Source organism: Lissotriton helveticus, chromosome 3_2 (genome assembly GCF_964261635.1).
Source record: "Lissotriton helveticus chromosome 3_2, aLisHel1.1, whole genome shotgun sequence".
Taxonomy (NCBI): domain Eukaryota; kingdom Metazoa; phylum Chordata; class Amphibia; order Caudata; family Salamandridae; genus Lissotriton; species Lissotriton helveticus.
In genome coordinates this window covers 388583032-388610549 of record NC_136062.1, presented here as the reverse complement: position 1 = coordinate 388610549, position 27518 = coordinate 388583032, and the positions used below count along the sequence as shown (strand labels likewise).

Genomic DNA, 27518 nt, shown 5'->3' with positions numbered 1-27518 from the left:
GCATATGCTCAAACTAAATCCCTAGAAGAGATACCAGTATCAACTAGGGTCCAACTGAGGCATTATACAAGGACATTGTGGATACATTTCAGTACTTCATATCCAACAGAGACTTAAAAAACAAGGAGGGTTGATCTGGTAGACAGATGATATTGTACAACGCCAAGAGGTATCCCTGGACAGAAACCTCTGCTCACTCTTGTTGTGCTAAGAACAGTGTAAATTGTAGTAAATTTGAAAGGGATTTTTTTATGGGTCAATCAACCTCTTGGTGCACCAGGAAACAAACTTGTTCCATCTCCCCATGTAAACAAATTTTGAAGAGCAACATGCCAAAAGTAACGCATCCACCACTTCCGGTAGTATCTGAAAGATATGCTCAATTTACAGGCATGTAGGTGTAGGCAGTAAAGATTAGGGTAAAGGACCTGGCCCCTTGATTAGGACAACAAATCCACTCTGAGAGGAAGATGAAGGGGCCGCAATCAACAGGCCAGTCAAGGGCAATAAGAATGACTTGGGCCAGCAATGGTGAATCTACCTCTGAATAAAAGGTATGGGGAAAATGCGTAGTGGACAGGAATCTTAATTTCTGACTAACTCATTTCTCAAAGCTCCCTGCAATAGATATTGGACTAGGGCTCCACATTTTAGACAGTGGCCATGGTCATGAGCAGAAAAGAGGCACCAATTAAGTGGGCCCCATAAGGCAAAAAGGTCTTCACCACATCAGACTGGTGATGCCACTCTGGACCAGCAAGATGATGTAGACTGAGACTTTAGGCCCAGGTATTCAGCGAACCTGCTAGGTGAAGGACCACCAACAACTGGCAGTGCTGATGCACCCAGTTCCAGATCCAGAGTCTGTGCTCTTAGGAAGAGAGTCCAGACCCCCACGTACACCTGTAATGTGAGGTACCACATTGCGGTCAAATTGTTGGTTAAGAGCTGCACCGACTGAAACAAAATGCCAGGAGAAAAGTCTTGAGTGCCAACTCGATCACCCTCCTTTTCAGCATACTGATGTGACAACTCTGCTATTCTGGGCGCAAAGACCTCTTAACCTCCAGACCCCTAAATGCACTCTCCACCTTAAGAGGAAGAATTCATTACAAACATGGCCACCACTGTAGGGGAAAGAGAATAGTCTTTTTAGTGACCGTCATCTCGTTTTTCGACCTTAACAACTGCACCATCCTAGGAGATCACAGTGGATTTATCCATATCTCTGGGATGTTGCAACCACCATCTGCAGAGACACCATCTGCAGAGTCCCCATGGGCCAGCATGCATGAGGGACCAGGTGGATGCAGGAAGCCAACAGGTCAAGTAACTGAGACTCAAGCCTCCATTCGCAACATCAGAATCAAATGCTGAATGTACTATATATTAGAAGAGAGGGCTCCGAGTGAGATGGTATTCCGTACTGCCCTTATGAATAGGAGCCACTTTAAGGGCTCTATATGACATTTTGGCTGAGATATTGCACTGGGACACTGTCACCTGTAGGTGACAGAACACCAATTCGGGAGAACTAGCCTTGATCAGCCAGTCTTCCATGTAGGGGAATACGGCTATCCATGACTGTCTTGAGATGAACCACCTACACCTTTGTAAAGATTTGAGTTGCCGAGGTCAATCCAAAAGTAAACATTGAAGTGGTAATGAGAGAACCCATCACAAACCTTAAGTACTACCAGTGGAGCCACAGGATCAGAATATGAAAAGTACACATTCTGCAAGTCAAAAGACATCATCCAGTGTTTGAGCGTGTGTGTCAATACAACCCTAAGCCCGGGACGATATCCTAAATAGGACCTTCCTGAGGAACCAATTCAGGACCCGGAGATCAAGGTTTGACCACAAGCCACGGTCCACTGGCATTCGTTCTATTGACCCTTTTGCAACTGGCTGGTCACTTTGTGCTGCAGGATTGGCCAGTGGTCCACTGAAACCAGCGAGGGATGGGGAGGTGTGGTGGACGACGGTGGAGGGAAAGGTGGTACTGCTTTTTTATAGTCCGAAAGATCCTGCAGTATGACGTTACAGCCTTCAAGGCCTGTAGAAAAAGGGAAACTATTTCCGACTGGCACTGCATGCTCCTTCACCAGCAAACTACTATTGCTTCTTCTACCTTGAAGTGGAATAGGAGAAAGGGAGTTGTCTGGCATGGCCGCTGCCTTTTACTTTGTACTGCAGCACAGATTCCTCTGTTGCTGCTGATCTGAAGTATACACTGGCAACTTTGTGAGTTAGGTTTCACAAATACAGGTAGGTTTCTTAAAGAGGCAACAGGACACAGAGCTAGACTACAACCCCAAGGTGCATTTGGTCGCCTCAAAGGACAAAAGTGATCTGCACATCGGACGAAAACCATGTGGACCTTAGGCATGCATGGCATCTCTAGGTTATCAATAGGTCCACTGACCTAGTCACACTGACTGTGGTGTCTACGCCAGCATGTGCCTAGAAGCGTCCGGTCTATCTTTCACCACTTCCAAAAAGTGTTTTTAGATGATCTGGGATGTCTGATCACCATGGCTGTCATGTCTCAAAAAGAATGGGTGTATGTGAGAAAGTGCCTCCTTTGACAAGGTTAACCTCCACTTTTTGCCTGGTATTCATGTTTCGATTGTAGTTCAGAGGGTCCCTACCAACCAGGTCACTTGTGCCAGGGCGTCTTTCCTACAAAATTCCACAATTGGCCCAGTTAATGGTACCTGTAGTTAATGGTACCTGTAGTTAATGGTACCTGTAGTTAATGGTACCTGTAGTTAATGGAACCTGTAGTTAATGGAACCTGTAGTTACTGGAACCTGTAGTTAATGGAACCTGTAGTTAATGGAACCTGTAGTTAATGGAACCTGTAGTTAATGGAACCTGTAGTTAATGGAACCTGGATATATAGGGCATTGGGACTGTAGAAGGTCGCCTAGGGAACCCTCCCCTAGGCCATGCAGACTGCCACTGCAGCATGCATGGCCTTGTGCAGACAAAGCGACAAAGCCGACTTGACACACTGTGTGCCATGACAACTAACACGGTCTAAAGTAGAGGTAAGTGTCCCCTCTTGCAGGCCTTCTAGCCCTAACGGAGGGTGCACTATGCCACAGGTGTGGGCATATCTGCCTGAGCAGATATGTCCCTACAATATTTAAGGCTATTAGATATTGTAAGTGCCAGGGAAGTAATTGAGGGTGCATGGGCTGGAAACTAGACAAGTCGAGTTGCCTAGCACAATGATGTCTACTCTGAACTCAGGAGTTTGGTACCAAACTACTCCTTTCAATAAACCCACACAGATGCAATTGTGGTATTTATTGTACCATATACTCAGAGGGCACCTCAGAGGTGCCCCCTGTCAACCTACCAACCCTGGTGTGGCCACGGACTGGCTATAGGCAGCCTGCCACCATCAGACAGGTTTCTGGACCCCTGGTCGAGAGACTCTTCTCTCTGGTGCCAGAAACAATGCACATCCTGGGCGGAGGTGTCACACCAGTGCTCGAGAGGGAAGATTTAAAGGCCTGCCACCTTTGCGATGCGACTCCTCAGCCACTAATGTTTGCAGCAGATAGCAGCCCCCAGTTTACACTCCCAGTTTGTGAAGGAAAGCTTAGGAGGTGTGCCCACCTCTGCCAACTCCACCCATACGGTGGAGGAGGTGAGGTAAAGTTCATCTTTCAGTCCCTGCCATCTTGAAGATGGGGCGACCCCTCCAATCGGGGCTAGGTCTATGCCCCATCCTCAGGAGGGTGGCATAACTGAGGATACAGTCACCCCAGTTAAGGTGCCCTAACAAGATGAACGAAAAAGACGGCGTGAAGAGAAGCCTGAAAAAAGTACCGACTTGGCCCCAACAATACCGGCCTCTCTCCAGCTCCAAAGACCCTGCAAAGACAACGACGCCTGTCCTGCAGCCAGTGACTTCTAGAACACGAGGAAGACTGCCTGCCTTTCGACAAAGACCAGAGACTCCTGAGGGTCGCATCCTGTCCCCAATAATCCTAAATAGAGGACTATGGTGCCCTCCAGATTGGCTAGTCTGCCCACTCTGCACCAGACATCTCTGGCCTGTTTGGGGTCGGTTCCCCGGCGATCATGACCTCAAGTCCAGCATTGGCTGATCCCTCCTGTACTTCACAATGACGCCTACAGCCTGAACCTAGAGGTTTCCCCTCACTACGACCGGCAAGAAGAATCAGACGTCTACAGGCACCCCTGCATCCGGAGCCCCTGGGCCTTGGAGAGCTGAACAGAAAGTGCCCCTACAACCTCCTACATCTCTAGCTCTGCTGTCCCTGGTATCCCTCCTGCAACCTCTGGTGCGACGCATGCAGCTGGTTTGTCCGAAGCAAGTTCTCCATTGAAGAGCATTGGCCACCGGACGCTGTACTTTCACCCTGCACCTGACCGCCCCTGTGCTGTTGGTGGTGTATGTTTGGTGCTCCTTGTTAGCACCCCCTGTGCTTGCTCTAACCCCCAAAGCTTGGCTCCTGAAACAGATATACCTACCTGGAAGCAGTGTGGTTACGAGCACCCCCAGTATCCAATGAAACGAATTGGGCTGTACATCCGATTGTGATCTCTGCACCCGGCCGCCACTGTGCCGCTGGTGTTGCAGTTTTGGTACTCATCTGACCCTTGCTAATCTTTAGACCCGAAGACTCGAACTGTAAACAGTGCACTTACCTGTATAACCACATTACTGTTTTCCTCAATAGGATAACATTGAACTTTATGAACATTGCACTGTCGACTTAAAAGACTAAAGTATTTTTACAGAAAAAGGGACTTACCTTATTGCAAAGATCTTGGTCTGAAAATAAATCTCAAACAGAGCTTCCTTTAAAATATTGGTGTGGATCTCCTTTTTGAGTCATGTATCCGTTATTGGTCAATGTTGTGCAATAAATGTCTTACACTCCTAAGTGTTGGCCCTAAGGCTACTCACTCACACTACCACTAATAGAGCACTTTGGGTTTACATTGAGCCCTGTACACTTCTGAGATATCACTGGAATCTGTGCAAGGTATAACCACCTAGTAGCATACCATATACAGAGCTAGCTTTCTATAGTGCATCTATTTAACATACAGGCAGCACTTAGACAGCGTAGGGATAGACTACCAGACAAAAGAGATTTCTTCTTCAAGGTCTTCAAGCGTTTGGCTTCCCTATTAAGAGTGTATTTGGGAAAATCCCCTAGGTTCAATCTAGATGCTAACGATGCACCACTGAGTCTTCAGGTGATGGTCAAGAAAGACTCATCTTCTGGTGCAGGCCAATTTGTAATGTAGATTTGCAGAGTGCACTAATAATTTGTGAGGGTATCCAGGTGCTTGAGCAGGCGAGTGGGCATATGGACCTCGCACAGTCATACATAGAGCCATGTCATTCCATGTTTTGCGTAAGATGTGGGTGTACAAGCCGCCTCCTCATGGTTTTGTGAATGCGGGGATGTGTGCGAACAAGAGTGAGATACAGCATAGGTATCTGGTCGGCTGTTGTAAGTGTATGATGCTGTCAAGGTATGCTGGTCTAATGTTGTGTAGGGCTTTGTATGTGTGAGTCAGGAGTTCGAATTAGCTGTGCCTGTGAGTGGAGCTCCTTGAGGTGCAAAGTGATTTGCGTGCAGTGTTTGAGGTCTAGTACGAGTCTTGAGGAGGCGTTCTGAAAGGTCTGGAGGGGTTTTATCATAAGTTGCTTGAAGCTTCCGGCATATGGTGTGTTGTCGTAGCCGAGCCTGCTTGTAATGAGTGTAACAGTCTGTCTGGTGTTCTGTGGCAGCCATTCGAAGATCTTTCGTAGTATGTCAGTGTTGTGCTGTCAGTGTGAGTTTGTTGTCTATGCTTATCCCCAGGTTTCTTGCATGGTCAGTAGGTGTTGGTGCTGGTCCTAGCATCGACGGCCCTCAGAGTCCCATGGGGAGGTCTCGTTTCCAAAGATCAGAATTTCTGTCTCTTTGAATTGAGCTTCAAGCAGTTTGTTCTCATCCAGTTTGCTAGCATAGTCATGCAGTTGTTGAATGTGGTTCTGGAGGGGTTTTTCTTGTCCGTCAGGGAGAGAATAATTTGGGGGTTTTCTGCAGATGAGATGAGCGAGATGATGTTGACTAGCGGGGTAATGTAAACGTTGGACAGGGTGGTGATAAGGGATGATTCCTGGGGGACTCCGCAGATCAGTTTCTTGGTCACCAATATGAAAGGTGGGATTCTAACCCTTTGGGTTCCTCCTGTGAGGAAGGAGCAGATCCAGTGGAATGCAGGTCCTTTGATGCCTTAGTCATGGATTCTTCTGACCGGAGTGTTGTGAGAGATTGTGTCTAAGGTCATGGACTGGTCAAGTAGGATGAGGGCTGCTGTCTCTACGGGATCCAGGATTATCCAGATGTTGTCAGTGGCTGCAAAGAGTGCTGTTTCGTGCTGTGTTTTTCAATTGCCTGATTGGGTGTTGCCCAATAGGAGGTGAAGCTTGAGGTGAGTTGAGAGTTGCTTGTGGATGGCCTTCTCCATGACTTTGGCTTGGTACGGGAGCAGGGATATTGGGTGAAAGCTGCACAGTTGGTTGGGGTAGGCTGATGGTCCTTTTGGAGGAGGGTATTTACTTCCTTGTATTTCCAGTCATACAGAAATGTGGCGGTGTGATGGAGGTAATGAAATGGGTGAGGGAGGGCTGATGACATTATCAGGTTGTAGATGTGGTGGGGTCATGGATCCGTGGTGGCATGATCACTACTGTATCATCTCTGGTGAGGGGTGGGTCCGTGGGGGCATATTCACTGCTGTATCGTCTCTGGTGAGGGGTGTCCATTTGGTCAGGTGGTTATCTTGGTTTATGTTGGGTAGTTAGGCAATGAGGATACGAGGGTCAGATCGGTAATATAAGTTGCTGTAGATGCTAGTGATTTTGCTGTTGAAGAAGTTTGATAGGTAGCTGCAAAGTTCTTGGGAGGGAAAGATGTTGGTGGATGTTGGAGGTTTGGTGACGCCCTTTATGATCGAGAAGATCACCTTGCAGCTGTTGGAGCTTCCTTTAATGCGTTCAGCTAGTAAACATTTCTTGGTGTAGTTGCTGGTAGCATCTGAGAGCAGCCTAGTGGCTTGTGGATCTGTCAGTTTTGTGGATCTTTTGGAGGTTTTTGTGGTTGGTTCTCCATTTCCATTCTAGCTTTTTAAAGAGTTCTTTTGATTCTCTAAGGTCCTGTATCTATTGGATCTTCTTGCTTGCTTGCTGGGTTTAATGGGTGTGAGTAGTCTGAGCTGTTCCTGATCCAGTTGTTGAAGTTTGTGATGTCCTTGTTGAGGTAGTCTGTGGGGTAAGGTTGTTCCATGCCGAGGGTGCTGAGCGAATACGTTTCGGAGATTTTTCCCCAGTTGAGGCTTGGTAGGCTGGTGCTGCTAGGTGCATTCACTTTCAGTGTGTTAATCTGGAAGCGGATGGAGTGGTTGGTCCATGTGAGCAGCATGGTAGCGTCTTATTTGATGCTGTAACTGGTGGTGAAGATGGGATCCTTTGAGTGTGGGTCCTGGGACTAGCTGGGTGAGACCTGTGTTGCCCGGGCTTTTGAGGATTTCTGCGAGCAATGGTCCTACTGACTACAGACACAAGGATGGTTTCAACCAGAGCCCCTCCAAAGAGTCTTGAAGTGCCAAGTTAAATAATAGTAACGGCTCTGAAGAAGACTGTTGTATCTAGAGCATTTACATGAAGATATTGTCCCTCTGCTCTTTTGCAGGTAGTGGAAGATCAAGGATCTTGCCTTTTTAACGGACAAAAAAAGGCAGACGTTTCCGGGTAAGCTGTTGCTGTTACTAGTGTGGGTCAATGTCAAATGTCTGGAGAAGTGTCCAAACTTCTAGCTCCTTGGAGGGCTACTACTTCTGAAAGTGGCCCAGAGTCACAAATGTTGTTCACCTGGGACTGACCATCCAAGTCCACTTTGATATAGAGGTACAAAAAGGTACTGACATTCCTGCCGAAGGGAAGAGAGCCTCCCTCCTTGATTTATGGAACTCAACTGTAAACAGGGACTCGGGGAAGGCCGAGAGGCCCTTGCCGACGCCAGAGCCGTTGTACATGTTGAAGTTGCTAACAGAGTTGGACTGGGCTGGGGGTCAGAGTCAGATGCCGGTGTCAGGCTCGGCAATGTCACGTCTTACCAAAGCAAGCGTTGCCACAGATGCCTGTACAGACACAGGTGGATGATGAAGAGCAAAAGGTTGGAACGGTACCGGGTTAATCCTGTATCACATAGAGGTTCTCCTTTGACTAAGTTTCTATGGGTATGCAACCGGTCCCATGGGACCACAGGTACTCCAGAAGGGCTGGCCCAAGGATCAGTGGACGGTGCAAGGTACTACAGTAAAACTGATAACCATGCTGGCTGGTCAGAAGCAGTGTGGATAGCAGTGGGGTGGAGAAGGTGGTGCCACCTAAGGAGGCACAAATACAACTAGAGAAATCTACACTTATTCTGGCTCCAAAGACAGGGCTGAGTTGAACTTGGACTAACCTGGTCTATGGGAGAGTAGTGTGGATTCAGTTTCTGGTGCCTTCTATTTTCCTTCAAAGATCTGGTGATTTGTACCTCGCGCTTGAATGCAATCTCATCCTGCAACCCGAGCAGGCCTTCTTCAGAGTCAGCCACAAAAGAGATTGTCTCTACACTCTTTTATGGCCTTTGGGTGCATTAGCTGACAGAGGTAACACAATGACACATTGTTCCTCACCCCGAGGCACCAGACAGCTGCCATGTGTGTCACACAGACAACAGGATTTGAAAAATGACCTTTCAGAGTTAACATTAACTTGTTCGCACCACTGATAGAGATTTACGATAGAAAAATATTTCTCCACTGAATATATGAGACTAAGCTTTGGACTTGTCGAAAGGCGACATTGCACAGTTGACAAAGGACATATACACTGTAGGAATAAGTGTGTGATTGTCAGAACAGTGGCTATAAATATCATGTGGAATTGGCCTACATTTATTTTTGCTGCCATGTTGTATATATAATATCCAGAAGTGCAGTGTACTGTGCTTTGTATTACCACTTTCAGCGCTTTGTTAGTAGGCAAAACGATTCGCTAGAGATGTAGGCTTGTGGGTTATTATTTTTTTTTTTTTAAAGACTACCCCTACAGCCCACAGTCAAAAAAAGTAATAAAATACTAGCTATTGCAGGGTTACACATTTCTTGTACATCCTTAAACAGTGAAATATCGATACCAAAAGACCCAGCAGCAATGGATTAAGTAAGATCAGTACCTTCTCATCAAGAGCTTTGTGATGTTCAAATAGTGATTTTAGTGCTTTGAGAACCTCAACTTCACTGGACACTCCAGCAGGCGACTGTGCCTGTCTCTTCACCACTGTCATTCTCAGAGACCGCTCATGCCTTGACACAAGACATTCAAGGTGCTCCAAAAGCAACTGAAACAGAAAACAGAAAGTCAAGGATAATGTAAAAGATGATCTTTCAGCCAATACTAAATACTCTACTTTTGCACAACAAATGTTTAGTTAGTTATAGGTCTTCTAAATTGTCCAACCTTTAATATCCAACATTTCTTGGACCAAAAGGTTATTAGTTGAGAGATGGGAGATCTCCACTAAAATAATAAACACAATCCTGGTCAGGGTGAACTACAGAAGTTACTAAATAAACCTGTGCTAACCCTCTAGTAGCTTGGCACAAAACCAATCGGGTTTAACTCCGAGGCAAGCGGGGACAGCTTTTCTCTAACCTGGTCTAACCTTTACCTTTTCCCAGGAATGGCTCCAATCTGTCTAAGAGGACAAAGGCAGGGCTAGGTGTTAGTGGAATAGCAGGCAGTCTTAGTGGTCAAAAAGGGGGTGAACACAGCCCTCAGGCTACCCTTTGAAGCACAGAAAGGGCGGAGTACAACTCTTCTGGCCATCCTGCTCAGGAGAGGAACCAAATGATCCACAGCCAAGCCACTTTAGTACATAGGTCAGGAAGAAATACACAACACAACACAGAAAATCCATTCACATACATGTGACTCTCGTGGAAAGGCACTTTGTTTAGGCAGAAAAATGCCACCTTTCTAAAGGTCAAAAACTAGAGGGGATAGGACCTTAGGACCGGGGCCAGGAAGGGCCGAATAAATTCAAAGCACGAAAAGGGGGGCCCGACTGTCACGCCTTAAGCTCTTATTGCTTTAGAGCCACAAACTGACAACTATTCTTTCTGTTTGAATGGTTTATTTTAACCACTCTTTTTGGCTATCAAATATTTTTTGTCAGAGGAATTTTTTAATGTGTGAAACAATTATTTTTCAAATGACATACACTGGGGTTCTTAACATTCACTAAAGACAATAATCATGAACACACAACATTAATACATACAATACTTTTGAACAACATAACCTTGTTACATTTGCATCAAAAACATGTAACCACCACAATGAATCTGTCGCTATTCTGAATTCTAGACCAACCAAGTGTCTAACACAGGGAAATAATTTAAGTGTATACATGGGGGATGATTTTCATAACAGCACCCTCCCAGAGTATAAAAAGAACAATTTATAATACACTGTGTAAGTAGAGTGACAACGCGTTTCGAGAGCCAGGCTTGTAGTACTGGGATTCACATCAGGGCTTCATATGAATGGCTGCCAGCGTTTTCTAAAAAAGGTGCAAAAAACAAACAGAATGATTGTGTGCTTGTATCGAACTCGAACTCCATTATTTAACTCTAGCCTCATGTCAACTTAGTTTATACGATTCGTGGCTCAACTCTGCTTCAAATTCAGAGGATTGCAGGGAGCCTCGTAACCACTACCGCTATCCTGAGTCTTTCATGCCAGGACCTGTATTTCCGCAAGATCATTACCCTAAAAAAACTGGATACACTATATTTGAAACAAATCTAAGCTGCATAATTAAGACAAGCTGAAGCGGTAAATGGGGCTCACCTACTACGTATTAATTTCGCCACATCAATCGTTCTCTAGACCGATGTCGATTTGCCAGTAACTGCAAATGGAGGGCATTTCTTCCAAGAGCACTTTCAATGGTGTATATAAAACAGATGGTCATGGGAATTGTAGTACCTCCATGTAAACCTATCGAAAGAAGTATACACTGAACCCTTAACAAGCCCCAACTGGTGAATTGTGGGACCTGTAGTGTTTCTCCCAACAGGACTATGTTTTGGACAGCTCCGACATCCCATTAAGCCCAGTAACTGCGCTATTCCATTTTAAATAGTCTAGTTACAGAGGGAAAGGAGCACAAGTCAAGGTAAATTCATCTGCAATATTATCTCATATTACCTCATTTGCGAGGACAGAGTATATTTCGTGCTAATATGTGACTAACACTGCATAGGTCAACAATGTGATAGAGGAAGCCCTCAGTGAACCTGCATATTCTACAGCTGAGGTTTTGAGCCCTGCCCAAGTGTCAGTGTTGCGTCAGTGCATAATATTACCTATGCAGGTATTCAAACTAGATGAGACGCAGACAGGACGGGATAGCCAGGGACAAGAGGGTCATCACAGCTACGACCCACTCCCCATCATCCACCTCACCTAGGCCTCATTCCCATCTCTATCTGTGGGAGAGGTGTGGCGCCGCGGCCAGGGCGACTGACGTTGGAATCTGGGGATCAGGGTTCGATCCCCGGCTCCGGCGGCAGGTTAGCCCAGCACCATGTGACTCTGGGCAATAGCTCGCTTAATCTTCCCGACGGCCCCCAGCGCCTAGAGACCCTTATGGGTGATTGTGCGCTTTACAAATGTGGACTTTACTTTACTTTATCAAGGCGTTAATCACGAGCACTTGCTACAGTCTAGAAAGATCTTTCTTCTCCAATTTCTCGAGGACCAGTTTTGCCCCGATTGACTTATTTTTGAACATTTCTAGGTTAGCCCCATGCTATAATAGGGTGGGTCGACCCAGAAGATAGCTGAATAGTTGTAATGTATGCGGTGAAAAACGTCCATTGTGAGCTCCTATTTTTTATTTATTTATAAATTGCAAGGCAACAGGGCTACACCCCGGCAATAAAAGATGAGCGCAAAGTTCGAGAGGGAGCGAAACAGCATGATTTGGCATAGCCATATTATTGACTGCTTCTGAAAAGTGGCAGATTGCACATTTGTCTCATTCCAAAAGGCATAGTGTTCCACCATTTGTGGGTCAGAAATTAAAAGGTTGTGTCATGTCTCGAACGAGAAATGTTGGGATTAACCAGCGGATGGGGGGACGGGGGCGAGGGGGGTGAGAAAACAGGCATCTACCCATCTTTTGGAAAGAAAAAAGAAAAACAAATTACCATAGTTTTTGCCATTTTTCCATGGCTCACAGTTTAGCACATTTTTCCTAGGTTTGTGGTTCCACTTTACTTGGAGTATGCGGTTGAACATGTGTGAAATCAAAAACCTAAACATTTGTGCAATCCAGACAAAATTGGAGTAATATAGAAATGTGTTGCATTTATAATTTACATTGCCAGATATAAAACTTGCACAACACCATATTGAAAAATATTTCTTGTAGTTAGTGTATTGAGAGATAGAGAAGCATTTCTCGACCTTGGTACATCACTTAGTCTGAATAACTACACATCACAATACATTTGAAAGACCGGTTTCACTGTACAGCAGGTTTGATTTAGTGAATCATTTAATCTTTCACGCCCCACTAAACTTTGAACCGCTTTCTCAATTCTCTGCTGAGGGAAAAAGTGGAATATTCTTTAGTAAGAGTTTCCCATCAGCAACAAACAGACATTTCAGCTGGGCCATCAGCCACATGTCCATGGCCAAAGGTAAAGGACTTACCCTGGTGTTATTTCTTTCAGCTTTTAGTTCAGCAATCTCCTCTTCCCGCTCAAGAAGATGTTCTCTACAAACGTTGAGTTCTTTAGTAAGTGCTGCAAACTCCTGAAAAACAAAACCAAAGTCATTAATATTTCCGACTTATAAAAGACCAACCAGCACTAAGGATCACATTTGAAAGTACTGTACTGGTACCAGTTGTGGGATAAATTAATCAGGTTTTAGACAGCTCTGTGACGGTGCCAATGAGATCGAAAGCGCTCAGCCTTTCAAAGAGTCCGAACAAAAGTACAAGGCAAGTGAGCAACATTCTGAAACCATGATAGACCGACAGTAATTCCTCACAGCTGATGCTAGCAACATCTGGCAATCAGCAAAACATAGGTATCTTAATTTAGGGTAAAAGGCAGTATATTAAATGCAATCACAGACAACACAATCATTTCCACCTTTAATGTTTTAATTCTAGAACACTACTAGGAGTATGGACATGATCAGGTAAGGAGCAGGATTCCTAATAATTTAATCAGGTAAACTGAGCTGAAATTGAAAATCTAAAAAGGCAAAATACAATGTTCAAATTGCAACCACCTTGGCTTCGTAGTTAAATACCACACGCTGCGTTTATTCCTCTCAAAATGATGAAATGAGGTAATCTATCCCATTCCCAATCAACTCCTTCAATGGTTATTAATCCATCGTCATCTGCCCTGGGAAGATGTTCTCAGAAGTTTCCAGGAGCCTTAACAGCGACCACATCAATCTGGCTATAAAGTATGTGCTGGTAGGTTGGCCGCCGGAGTGTAGAAAGCCACAACAATACCGCGGTCACGACAGCGGCCCCCATTCACACAAATTGTTGGCCTCTTTCTTTATTATTAACGTACATCTCAGAAAACCCAGAGAAGCAACACTAACACACCCACACACCACATTATGATTCCTGAGCATGCACGTTTGGGCACAGAGGACTAGGGTGAAAACAACAGACAATACACTCAATATGCTGTTGAGAAAAACATTACTACAGTATGACGATTAAGATACAAGCGCTGATACATAGGCTCTTTTATAAACCTAAACTGAGCTTCAGTACATACGCCTGTAAATTGCAATATAGCAGGTAACACATTCTAACTTTGCAGGTGGAAAGTACCACCAATAAATTGAAGTTAACTATGTCCAATCCACAAAGATTTTTGCACACTCATGTATAATTTAGAATGAAGAACTGAAAATATTAAAAGCCTCAATTCGAAAGAGTGGAATTTTACTATTAGAAATACACATACGGCCGTTGAGGCTTCGGTGTGGAAACGGGTAGTATCAAGGGAAGAGTACAGTCAAAAGAAAGATGATCACTCTTCAAAGTTTGTGGATATTCACCAACATTTTGCATATTCCCTCTCTAGAAATACGGATACACACTGCTCGCACACAAAAAAGGATGGAGTAATGTTCTTTAGGATCGGAAGGAGAAGGAAACGCCCTCAATTTTCATGATGGTGTAGGAGGATAAGGTTTCTTCACAGGTATTTTCCCCCCAGGAGAGTACAAACAAATATGTGCAAACATGTGTGCACCAAAGTTGGGCAATCAATTTAACTAAATTGAGAGAAACAGTAAACATTGCACATTCCCAAGAGCATGTGCTGACATTTTGTTCAATGGCAGAGGTGATCTATGGGAGGTTTTTTTGTGTGGGAGGATGCCATGGATTTCTCAGTGGCTCAGGACCCATGAATCCATGTTTGCCAATGCCCTCAAGGTGTGTGCAACCTCTTTCATAGGCCCTCAGGTATTTCTTGAAAGTTTCCACCGGCCTGCCTGGCATGTGCGACAGGCTAGAGAGAGGAAGTCCCAAGAGCCCTGGGGAGCTACGACAGGGTCACAAGTGGTAGGCTCCTGCGACACCAACCCCTACTATTCCTCCCTACTAGGCCGTGTTCAAAAAGACTGTGGTGAATACAACTGATACACATATGGTGGGCTGCAGGAGGTGCGGTTAGAGGTGTGGTTACCACCATTCTGCCGAAGGTATCCCCGCCACGACTTTCTAATTTCATCTGGAAGGCAAGGAGGTGAAGTGTTTACGAAGGGAGTCCACTGCCTATAAGATATTCCATTAACCACAGTTAAGACGGATGTCACCATTTCTGCAACGACATTTTCAAATGGGTACTTCAAATCTTGTATTTACATTTTTACAGCTAAGGAGAAAAGCTTCCTCAAGATATCTTTATTAGTAAACTATTGTAAAGCCAGTGTACATTTAAAAAAAAAATAAAAAATAGTTCGACAATATGAAAAGAAAAACAGTAGAACCTTAGGTGGCCCGGAAACTGACAACGTCATAATAATAACATTTACTGATTGCTATCGACGCTGGTCAATATAAGCTGATTTAGCAATTAAATAGTTGTTTTATGCAGAGCTCAGACTTTCTATTACTAAGTTGTCACAGGTCGTCTTTTCAAAGTGTTTACAGGTCAGCTGACGTTCACAATAACGTAATAGTACCTCATCTGAACACGAACCCGGAAGCAAATTGTGACTTTGGTTGCTTGTATACTTGTATTCTATGTGGTATACAATATTATATAGTGTATAGTATAAAAGAACAATCTGTCTGGGCAACTATGTACACTGAATTCTCAGACCTCCAATATTGATCTGAAGGATGTTCACAAGGGTAACTAAACATCATAAAACAGAGCACGCTTCCATTGTTGCATAAGAGAACTAATGGTGATAGAATGAGATACATCCAACATAGCTGCCAAGGTTTCAGATTTGTGTGTGGCATTTTGATAATTTCAGTGTAATTATGAGTGACATTTTAATGACTAAGGGTGACACTTTCAGGCGAGCAAAATCGAGCAATGAAGAGGAGGTAAACATATATTATCAGAAATTGCAGTGCGTCTGTTAAGCTGCCGTCTACTAGACCATAGTGCGAGACTGGGCAGCATGCCCAATAATGGCCACCTAGTGCACGCTGGCCGTGAGTAAAGTGGACAAAGTGCATGATGTGGGCAATTTAATTAAATGCAGATCATGGATGGTGGTGTGGCATTAGTAAAAGTGTCAGAAAAGCGGAGCACATTTTGGAAGCACTTGCAAAGCTGCCAAGGTTTCAAATGGATAGGTGGCATCTGAATTAATTATCCTCTGCCTGTGTTCAGCGTCACCATGCCACACCATCCCTAATGGAATAATGACGTACTGGGTCTCTGTAGCCAGTAGTTTTAAGTAACTTGTACCCTTGAGACCGGTATGGACCCGTATGTTGGTAGTTTGTCGTTGCCGGTTCCCCTTCATCTGGGACCTGGCTGAGGAGGCAGCTCGCTTGCGGTTTACTCATTGTTCCCGACAGAAATGCCAGTTGGCGGACGGGACGTATCCCACACCGTGAGGAGACCAGTCTGCTGGTCTTGTGAAACTGGGGAATTGCCTCAGTAACTGGTCTGTAGCTAGTAGTTTCAAGTACCGTGTACCCTTGAGACCGGTATGGACCCGTATGTTGGTAGTTTGTCGTTGACGGTTCATCTTCATCTGGGATCTGGCTGAGGAGGCAGCTCGCTTTCGGTTTACTCACTGTTCCCGCCAGAAATGCCAGTTGGCGGTCGGGACGTATCCCACACCGTGAGGAGGACCAGTCTGCTGGTCTTGTGAAACTGGGGAATTGCGTCAGTAACTGGGACCAGCAGTGCCACTGAGAGTCTGGCCTAGCGGCTCACATGGCAAACGGCAGCGCAGAAGAGTCTGGCGCACAGGCATATAACTACAGCCAGCCTGTACTACTGGGGTTACAATAAGGAGTCCCATTTTTCCTGCAAAATGCAATTCTTAAAGTGGTTACTAACTTCCAGACTTGACGGCAGCTAGAATTACTTCAACACAAGACCTACATCACAACAGCATTGTTAATTATTGTATAATTCAAAGCCATTTCACAGAGATCTAGCCAACACGTTTTGAGCTAGCAAATACATACCGCAATCACACGAGGTAATTTTGCTCGTAACAATACCGCACACTTACTTAATTTTGGAGAGGGGCAGCTGGCGGGAGTAGCTCCCATTCCATACATGGGCCGGCTAGCCTGGGTCGCCTCTGTACCTGCTGGCCGCCGCCGCGGAGGCTCGCTAGGCCCAGCTACTAGCGGTAGTCCTCTGGGCAGATGAGATGCAAACGCTTACCCACCACTACGCCGGAGCGAGCAGTATGTTTCAGCTGCCGCCCGAGATGACCCATAACGCTGCCTGGGCACGGCTGTGTCAGCGTCACGGGATTCATGATTACTGCGGTAAACTGATCTCATGATTGCAGGAAGCATTGCAGGAAAAAGAAACTGATTTCAACTGCACCCGCCTATAAAAGAGTTTCACAAACTCACACTCCTGACCAGAATGTCACACAGTGATTGGATTCATAGTGTAAACATTGTTGCACTTGAGCGCTGCCTGCCACTCCAGCTTTTACCAAATCATGCTGTAGCACTAATCAGCCACTAGTCTCCAGGCTACTTGACAGCTGAGCTGAGGCGCTATATATGCAAGACAATGCATTTCAGTGCGGTGGTGCGGACCACCACACTCTAATGCCTGTTGATTGGTACTTGGCAGAGTTGACACCCAACACACCAATTTAATTCTTTGTTCTATGAAGAATAGAGTTATATTTTCTGTGAATAGTTACCACTGGAATACTGTAGCGTGAACGACCAGGATTGCAGCCAAGTTATTCACTTCTATGAGGTAACTATGGGAAACCAAGGGGTATATCAGCCACAGCCGGCGATAATTATAGCTAAGCGCGCTTAGCGCGAGGATAATTATCGCCGGCTATCGCTGGATTATATCGCCGAGATAGCGTGCTAACAGCAACACTTATCTCCAATGCGATTTTTAATCCAGCGATAGTTGCAAACAATGCGATTATCGCTGGAAAATCAGCGATAATCGCACAGCGATAGGCAAAACCTTGTTGATAGGGCTGGGTGGTCTCAGCCTTATAATACACCACCTCATAAGCTATTATGGTTTGGTCAGTTGAAAAGCAGGCGTAATAAAACCTGCTATAGGCTCGGTTAGCATTACTTTTTTTTTATCGCTATGCAGGTTAGCGTGCAGCTTGCTGATGGGAGAAATGTCTTTTAGTGACATTTCTCACGTTATTTTGGTGAGGAACGTCCACTTTGCATATCATTAGAGATGCAAAGCTGGGCGGTAAGGGAAAGGGCGCAGAGGTATAGAAAAATGCGCTAGCGTGTTCTTGCTGATAATTTTATCGCACTATCGCCGCTTTTCGTCTGAAAACGGACGCTAAAGCGGCGATAATTTTATCTCTTCCCCATGATGATTTGCCCCCAAGTTGTTTCCAATTGCTGTGGCTTCGTCAGACACTCCCGCCTCCTGTGTTCTACTGCTTTACTAGAGTCTGTGGAAACCAGAGGGAGGTGTCAGAATGACTGTCTCACTAGCCCTCTGCCTCCTTTCCCAGACTTCACAGACCCAAAGGAGGCAGGATAACAGGCAGCATACTGCCTTCGCTAGTCGAGACCCTGATGCTGGTCTTGTGGACGATGGCGATTCCTCCTCAGACTCCGTTGGTGCGGTCTCTGCGGGTGATCTTGTAGCTGTCTGGGATGGCTTTGGCGATGTCGGGTGCGGAGGAGTCGTTAAACCAGGTCTCTGTCAGGAAGGCGACATCCGGGGATGTTGTGTGGAGCAGGTCCCAGAGCTCGACGTCATGCTTGTGTGCGGAGCGGGTGTTCAGTAGTATGCATCGGAGGTGTTTGGGCTCTTTCTTTGCGGGTGGTTCGTCGGCTCCGAGGCTGGTATAGCTGCAGTTCCGGCAGGTGAAGGGGCCGTGTGTGCGTTTCGGGGCGGCCTTGAAGCAGGTGTGGCTCCGTCCGGAGTTGAGAGCGTGCAGAGTGCTGGCGTTGTAGTGGCGCCGGTCGTCGTAGTGGGTGCAGGGGCCGTGGTTCTGGTGCTGGGCGCAGACGGGCGCGCCTTAGGCTGGCATATATAGGGAGGTGGGAGAGAGGAGCAGCTGGGAGGCGGGGGCAGCGAATGGACAGTGGGCAGTCAGGGGGGCGGGGCCGCAGGTAACGCAGCGGCGAGGGCGGTTAGGTACAACGAAGGTAACAGAGGGAAAAGGGGCACAAAATTGAAGGTAAAATGAGTGGCACAGAAGGCAAAAGGGCACAAAAAACGAATGGAACAGAAGGCAAAAGGGGCACAGAAACCATGGAAAAACGAGTGGCAAAGAGGGCAGAGGGGCACAAAAAAATGAGTGGAACGGAGGGCAGAAGGGCACAAAAAACGATGGAAAAACGAGTGGAACAGAGGGAGAAAGGCACAAAAAACGAGGGAAAAAGAGTGGCACCGAGGGCAGAAGGGCACAAAAAAAACGAGTGGCACAGAGGGCAGAAGGGCACAAAAAACGAATGGAACAGAGGCAGAGTACAGAAATACAGGCGCAGCTAAGAACAGAAGACAGATCCACACAGAACCAAATTCCACACTGAGAGGCACCCTCGTCTACAGAACCCGCCACCAGTTCAGAGACTCCATCGCCAACTTGATCAACACGCACGCCCTGACCTCCACTGACTAAATACTCCTTGGAGACCTGAACTTACACCTTGAGAACAACGACAACAACTCAACAACCCTGATCGATAACCTCGCCAACCTCGGACTGAAGCAACTCGTCACAACGCCCACCCACTCCGCCGGCCACACGCTCGACCCAGTCTTCTCCTCAAGGCCGTACGTCTCCATCAGCCACACCACCGAACTCCTCTAGACCGACCACCGCTGCATCCACTTCGCCTTCCAGAAACCCACCACACACCACCGCACCCAACAGATCCCCCGCCGCTGCTGGAGCAAAATCACCGAAGACCAACTACACACAAACCTCGCTTTCAGCCCACCCACCAAACCCTCCAACATCGATGACGCTGCCTACAGCCTCAGACGCTGAATCGAGGACTGCGCCAACACCCTCGCCCCACTGAAGAAACCCCCCTACAGAGACACCAGCAAGAGGGCCAGCTGGTTCACCCCAGAACTCCTAGCCTCCAAGCAAGCCTGCTGTAAACTAGAGACGAAATGGCACAGTCAACAAACTCGGGACAGCCGCGCAGCACACAAGGACGCCATCCGCAACCACCACCACCTCGTCAAGGCGGCCAAGAAGACCTTCTCCAAAGACATCCTCGACGACAACGAACACAATAGAAAGGAGCTCTTCAACATCGTGTAGGAACTCTCCAACCCCAGCTCCAACGCCAACGGCACCCCGCCGTCGCAAGCCCTGTGCGACTCCCTCACCACCTTCTTCCACCTCAAGATAGCAGACATCCACGACAGCTTCAACACCCAGACAGCCCCAACAGACAGCAAAACAACAGACCCTCCGTACACCATCGACCAAGACCCCTTCTAGCCTGGGCCAGCGTGAGCATCGTTGACACCATCAAGACCATGTGCTCAATCCACTCCGGCTCTCCGTCAGACCCATTCCGCACCAAGTCTTCAACAGAGCAAGCAGCTCCATCACACCCAACTTGCGCAAAGTCATCAATCTCTCTCTCAAGACCGCGACCACCCCAGAGATCTGGAAACACGCCGAGATCAACGCCCTACTCAAAAAACCTAAGGCAGACCCAAGAGACCTCAAGAACTTGCTCCCCTTCCCGGCCAAGGTCATCGAGAACACCATCAACAGACAGCTAACCTGATACCTCGAAGAAACGTAATCCTGGACCCTTCCCAGTCAGGGTTCCGCAGCAACCACAGCACCGAGACTGCCCTCATAGCCGCCACCGAGGACATCAGGACCCTGCTGGACAACAGCGAGACCGCAGCACTCATCCTCCTAGACATCTCTGCCGCCTTCGACACAGTCTGCCACTGCACACTACGCACATGCCTCCACGCCGCAGGGATTCAAGACAAGGCTCTGGATTGGACCACCTCCTTCCTCTCCGGCACGAACCCAGAGTGTCCGCCTCCCCATTCCGTTCCAAAGCCTCCAAGATAATCTGCGGCGTACCCCTGGGATGCTCCCTCAGCCCGACGCTGGTCAACATTTACATGGCCCCGCTCGCATACGTAGCCCGACAGCACAACCTCAACATAATGTCCTATGCCGACGACACTCTGCTTATCCTCTCCCTCACCAAGGACCTCATCACCGCCAAAGTCAACCTCCACGAAGGAATGAAGGCAGTCGCCGACTGGATGAAGACCAGCCGTCTGAAGCTGAACTCGGACAAGACAGGAGGTCCTCATCCTCTGCTCCAACCCTTCAGCCTGGGACGACTCCTGGTGGCCGACGGCATTGGGGGCAGCCCAGACACCCACTGACCATGCACGCAACCTGGGAATCCTCCTCGACTCAACGCTCCCAATGACCAAGCAAGTCAACGCTGTCTCCTCCTCCTGCTGCTTTAACACCCTCCGCATGCTCCGCAAGACCTACAGATGGATCCAGACAGATACCCAGGCCCTCGTCAGCAGCTGACTAGACTACGGAAACGCCCTCTACGCGGGAGCCTCGACCAAGCTCAAACGACTACAACGCATCCAAAATGTCTCGGCACGACTGATCCTTGACGTACCACGCCACGGCCACATCATCCCCCACCTGAGGAACCTGCACTGGCTCCCCGTCAACAAGAGGATATCCTTCAAGCTCCTCACCCACGCACACAAGGCACTCCACAAGACTGGCCCGGTCTACCTCAAATACGGCTCTCCTTCTACATCCCCAACCGGCAGCTACGCTCCGCTGACCTTTCACTCGCCACTGTCCCACGCATCCGAAGAACAACCACCGGTGGGAGATCCTTCTCCCACCTCGCCGCCAAGACATGGAACACCCTTCCACTGAGCCTACGACAGACCCAAGACCTGCTGACCTTCAGGAGGATACTCAAGACCTGGCTGTACGATCAGTAGCGCAGCACCCCCCCCCCCCCCCCCACCCCCCAGCACCTTGAGACCCTCGCGGGTATGTAGTGCGCTTTACAAATGATCGATTGATTGATCAGAAGAGGGTGGGATGCCAGTTTTTCCCTCCAATATTGGTGAGTAGTTGAGGAGCAAATCTAAATTTGATTTTTTTTAACTTTTATCTTGGGGGGGCAGGGGGGAAGGGAGCATGTTTTGTATGGCACCACCATTGTATCCGTCTTTGCATATATAATTAAAGAAGGGGGAAGTATATGGTAGGGGTCAAACATAAAATTATAGATAGCTAAAAAAGTGAATAGCATGAAAGTTTTTCCCTTGGGGTCCAGGGTGATATCAGACAGAGTGGCTCTTGTTGTCCAACTGATGTCGCACAGAAACCCTCCGTGCAAAAACATCTCAGTTATTGTGGCACTGTTATGTTATGTTATGTTATTTAAAATTTATAAAGCGCACATACGCCCAAAAGCTTCTTGGCGCTGGAGATAAAAAAAAAAACATAACAAAAGAGATACCAGCAAGAGTCACTATTTCAAATAGGCCTGTGTACAAAGGAAAGTCTTAAATGCCTTTCTAAAGGCAAGGAGGTCCTTACTCTGTCTAAGAGTCAAAGGTAGAGAATTCCACAAGGAGGCTGCTAGAAAGTGAAAACAGCTACCTCCCTGTCGCTTTTTCTTGAACCGGGGTACCTCAAGTAGATCTTTGTGGGCTGATCTCAAGCTACGTGAGGGGATGTATCTCCCTATCAATTGCCTTATAAACAGGGGGCTCTTGCCTTGCAAAGCATTGAAAATGATGCATCCGGCTTTAAATGCGGCTCTCTGAGCCACAGGTAGCCAGTGCAAATTCTCTAGCCCTAATTTAATAGATTCCCATTTAGGTACCTTACAGATCAGTCTAGCAGCTTGATTCTGCAGGTATTGCAGTCTTCTAAGTTGACCTACAGGTAAGCCCAGGTAGAGACTGCTTGAGAAGTCGATGTGGGAAAGGACTAGGGCGGTGACTACCTGAATCAGGGCAGAGTGGGTAAGGAGGTGTGCAAGTTTTTTTATTTTCCTTAATCGAAAAAATCCAGAAGAAACTACAGTTCCAATCTGGGATTTTAAGGCAAGGTCCTCGTTGATGGTCACTCCCAAACTCTTACTGTTTGAGATTTTTTTGGGGGGAAACCCATATCAGAAGGCCAGAAGTGTGGTCTCCAACTAATCTCGCTCTTCCCGGGCAAGATCAGTTCAGTTTTCCCCGGGTTTAATTTGAGGTGATTTAAAGACATCCAGCTCTGAATTAAGGTCATAGTTGCCTGAAAATTCTCTACAGCATTAGGTGAGTTTAGTACAAAAACTAACTGCAAGTCATCTGCATAGTTATATACAGTGACTTTGTGCTCTCTTAGGGAAAACAAAAGGGGCCGCATATATAAATTAAATAGTAAAGGGGACAAGGAAGAGCCTTGAGAGACCCCACAAAAAGAATTAATTTTAGGAGCTGTAAAAGACCCTAGCCGAACAGACTGGGTGCGTTCAGATATGAAAGATTCAGCCAGGCCAAGGCAGAATCTCTGAGGCCGGCCTGTTCGACACGGTTGACCAGAATGGAATAGTCAACCGTGTCGAATGCTGCGGACAAATCAAGAAGCACCAAAGCTTGATGTAAATTTTTGTCGGCGTTAGACCTCAAGGTGTTCTGAACGGCCAATATTACTGCCTCAGTGGAATGACCAGGCCGAAAGCCTGCTTGGTTAGGTTGTAAATAACCAGAATCTTCAACAAAGTTTGAAAGGCTGTTGGTAACATGAGCCTCCAAAATCTTAGATAGATAGGGCAGAAGGGATATAGGCCGATAATTAGTGAGGTCGAGAGGGTCTATGCCAGGTTTCTTAGTAAGGGGAATCAATAAGGCCTGATTGAAGCTGCTGGGGACTGTCCCAGATGTAAGGGAATTGTTAAGCAATGATATCATGCTGTCAGGGATAGCCAGGCCAATTCCCTCATGATTTGAGGGGGACAAACATCCACAGGAGATCCTGATTTGACTCTAGTCAATAAATCTAAAAAAGCTTTTGAGTCAATGTGAGGAAAAGTGTAATGTTGATGGATTAAAAAAAATATCATCCAAAGGGGCGCAGACTGGGAGTTTGGATATATTCTGTTTAATCAATAGTATCTTTTCACTAAAAAAGTCATTCTAGGAATTACAGAGTGTTTGTGAAGGGACTACCGGAGGAGAGGTTCTGTCGTCATTACATAATTCATTCACAATTCTGAAAATTTCTTTCGACTTGTTGGTAGAACTTAAATTTTTGTTGAGAAGTAAGCAGTCTTGTGATTATGTAAAAAATTTTGGTATGCTTTCCTAGCTAGGCAGTAAGCAGCCCTGGCTTGAGGGCAATAATTAGATCGCCATATTCTCTCCTGTTGCCTCACTTCCAATTTTAATTTTTTTAGCTCAGGTGTGAACCATTTGTGTGCGTCCGTGCTTCTAGAGCTACAAAGACGAGTAGGAGGAGCGTAAATATTAGTGGCTGTGGTTAGCCATTGTTTAAACCTGAGGTCAGCTACCTCCACATTAGTACTCTGTAGGGTAAGGGAAGTGTTTAAAAAGTTTTAAAAAGCTGACATATCCATAGAAGTCCATTTTCGAGTGGTCTTACTGATTTGCAGCTTAAATGGAGTAGTTTTATCTATATGGAAAGAGAAACTTATGCTAGAGTGGTCAGACCAGCTACAAGGTTTTATATCAATAGAGTGTACTGGTAAATTCGAGGACCAGATTTGATCGAGACTATGGCCCTTCCGATGAGTCTCGGTGTTAATATGTTGTGTCAAATTAATGTCATTAAGAAGGTCCTTCATCTCTGCTGCTTGAGGATCTAATAGTGTGTTATCGAACCAAAAGTTCAAGTCCCCAACCAAAAGTAATTTAGAGTGATTTGTAACCAGCAGAGCCAGTTGCTCTGCTAGAATGGAAGGAAATGTGGCCATTGTTTGAGGTGGACGATACAGTAGCACCAATACAAGTGTTCCATTAGCAGTATCTAATTTAGCAACTATATTTTCTGTATTGGGCAGAGATAATTTAAATGAAATTTAATGCATTTAAATGAAATTAATAAATAGATGAGAGGAGCATCAGGCATCAGTGGTTATCTTTTTGAAAAGTAAGTATGGCGTGAGGACAGATTTAAAAGAAAAAAAAGGGAAGCATTTGCTTCCAGGCACTTTGCCATTAACAGGTAGGCAAATGCACACAGGTGCAAAAGAGTAGCAGCACTTCATAAACAAAACTGCTGCCTGCCTCCACACGCTAGTATGTGCGTGTAAACCGAACAACAGGGACAAATGGTGGTCTTAGGTCAGTATTAACGTGCTGTGCTGACATACGATTGCTGAAGCCATGGTAAAGGCTCTGTTAAACAAGCATTTGCAATGCAATAGGTCTCGCAGCATTAAAGTTTGAGTTATTGGCATTGTATATGACAATGTGTTGCATTAAATTTTTAGCAAAGTCTGTATTAGTGTATAAAGATGATTTGCAAGAGGATAGCTGTTGAAAAATATTAAGCAATGTTGACAATAATATTATATAATAATAATATTGTAAGTTACTGTTGTAGTTATAAGCATTTTGGTAGCGCATAGTGATGTTGTGGTGCCCCTGAGTGATGCTGTGGTGGTGCCGAGTGATGCTGTGGTGATGCGATAGATATTGAGGGCGATAGAGGGAGTGTGAAAGATAGATAGAGGGAGGGTGAAAGATAGATAGAGGGAGGGAGGGCAAGAAATGGAGGGAGGGCGAGAGAGAAATAGAGGGAGGGCGAGACAGAGTTGCACACAAAGAGACACATATACAGAGACACACATACAGAGAGACACGCAGAGATAAAAAAGTACAGACAGAGTAGCACATATAGAACCGAGCTGCGCACACAAAGACAGTGATACATATATAGAGACAACAGATCCTTTAGTGTGTAACAATGTGCAACTAAAGGAATAGCTAAAATATGAGCTGGGCTCTGCAAAAGTAAACTTCTAGAGAAAAATGCAGCATTCATTTTATTGTATGGAAGCATAGCAGAAAGATGCAAGTAGGGTAATATTTGGTTAGGCTGTTAGAGTGAAAATTACCTTGCTACATAGAGATAAAAGCATTTTCAATGCAATAGGTCTCGCATTTACGTGAGTTTGAGCTACTGACATTGCAAATGACAATGCCTTTTATTTTAGTTTTCGTTTTTAAAACTTAAATAAAAGGCACTGTCATTTGCAATGTTAATAGCTCAAACTCGCGTAAATGCGAGACCTACTGCATTGCAAGTGCCTGTTTATTTTATCTTTATGTTGCTGCAGTAGACGTGGTTGCGCCACAGCCCTCTATTAAGGCGGCTCAGACCGGGGGTATTGGTTTCCTTCCCCCACACAGAGGCGCAGAATCCGGGGTAAAATCCTGATTTCTATTCGGATTATGCGGCCTCCAGAGTGCGCAACGCCTGCCCCGGGAGGCGCTAAAATTAGGCCGTGTTTGTTGTTGACATCCCGGAACACCAATCCGCCGTGTAAAATCTGTTCCGGGAGCTGAGGGGAGAGAGTGGAGCGGTGGGGGTACAGGGCACTCTGCATCTGACGCCCCCTGAATCTGCTTCCGCCAGTGATTATGAAGACGTCTCCCCTCACTCAGACTGGTTCTCTCCAGGCTTCTATGTGCACGATGCACCTTCCTCCTGTGCGTGCCGTGCATTCTCGTGTCACGTGCACACGTCCCCTGTGCACTATTCTACTTCCGCCAGTGATAATGAAGACGTCTCCCGTCACTCTGGCTCTCTACTGGCTTCCATGCACAAGGGTGCGCACCTTCTCTGAGTATTGTCACCAGGAGGCAGCATACAACAGAAACGATGCACTGGTGTAAAATACGGACAGATGTAGAGTGCAGTATTGTGCTGCTTGTGTAATACTCAAGAAAATAACCAGAGGCCAGTCCGCCAATGGCGTTGTGGTACCTTTCCCGATTACACAAACAGCCAAATTGGTGCAAATGAACTTACATTGTTTATAGCGCAGTGCAAACCTTCGGTAATGCAGCCCCAATGATATCACCAAGGGTTTGTATTTTTTCTTTTGAGGCGCCTCCAAAAAATGACAAAATGCAAATTTGCTTCTGGCTCTGGTCCCTGCACGGGCTCCCTCGGCGGGACGCGCACCGGAAATCTTGTATCCACAGCATAGCTGGGTGGGTGACAGTGCGCATGTGCAAGAGAAACTGTCTCCGCTAAGCCGTGCTCGCGATGGGTCCAGTGTGCATGTGCAGATGGTCTTTGTCTCTTCCAGTGCTGTGATTGTCTCTTCCAGTGCTGTGATTGTCTCTTCCAGTGCTGTGATTGTCTCTTCGTCGCTCGTCCTCTGTGATGAGTGTTTTTCTGCCCGGTCGCGGGGGGGAATGGTCTCGGAGTGCCTGGTGGAGCAGTGGTGACGCGGGGCTCCCATGCCCGAGGGAGAGCCCCGCGGAGTTTGCAGATGTCCGGAGTGGCGGTAAGTGGGCCTTAGTTGTAGGGGGGTCGGCGGGGGGGGGGGCTTGGTGCGCTTGTGTGTGTGCGCGCGTATGTGTGCTACGGCAGGGGGGGGAAGTCTCTGTATGCGTGCGTGCGTGTATGTGCGTTCGTGTGTGTGTGTCTTTGTGTGTGTGCATACGTAAGCAGGGAGAGGTGT

General features: G+C 46.6%; 1 protein-coding gene across 22 annotated transcripts in view; it reads right to left on the bottom strand.

Moving 5' to 3' along the window:
- Nucleotides 1-27518, bottom strand: part of PPFIA1 (PPFI scaffold protein A1) — an 807831-nt gene that overhangs the window by 598769 nt on the left and 181544 nt on the right. For all 22 annotated transcript variants that reach the window (XM_078684274.1, XM_078684276.1, XM_078684283.1 and 19 more), the window contains exons 3-4: nt 12827-12928; nt 9276-9440 (exon numbers count right to left, since the gene is read on the bottom strand). In XM_078684274.1, the coding sequence (XP_078540400.1) occupies nt 9276-9440; nt 12827-12928 (267 nt within the window). The remainder of the gene's footprint in view (nt 1-9275; nt 9441-12826; nt 12929-27518) is intronic.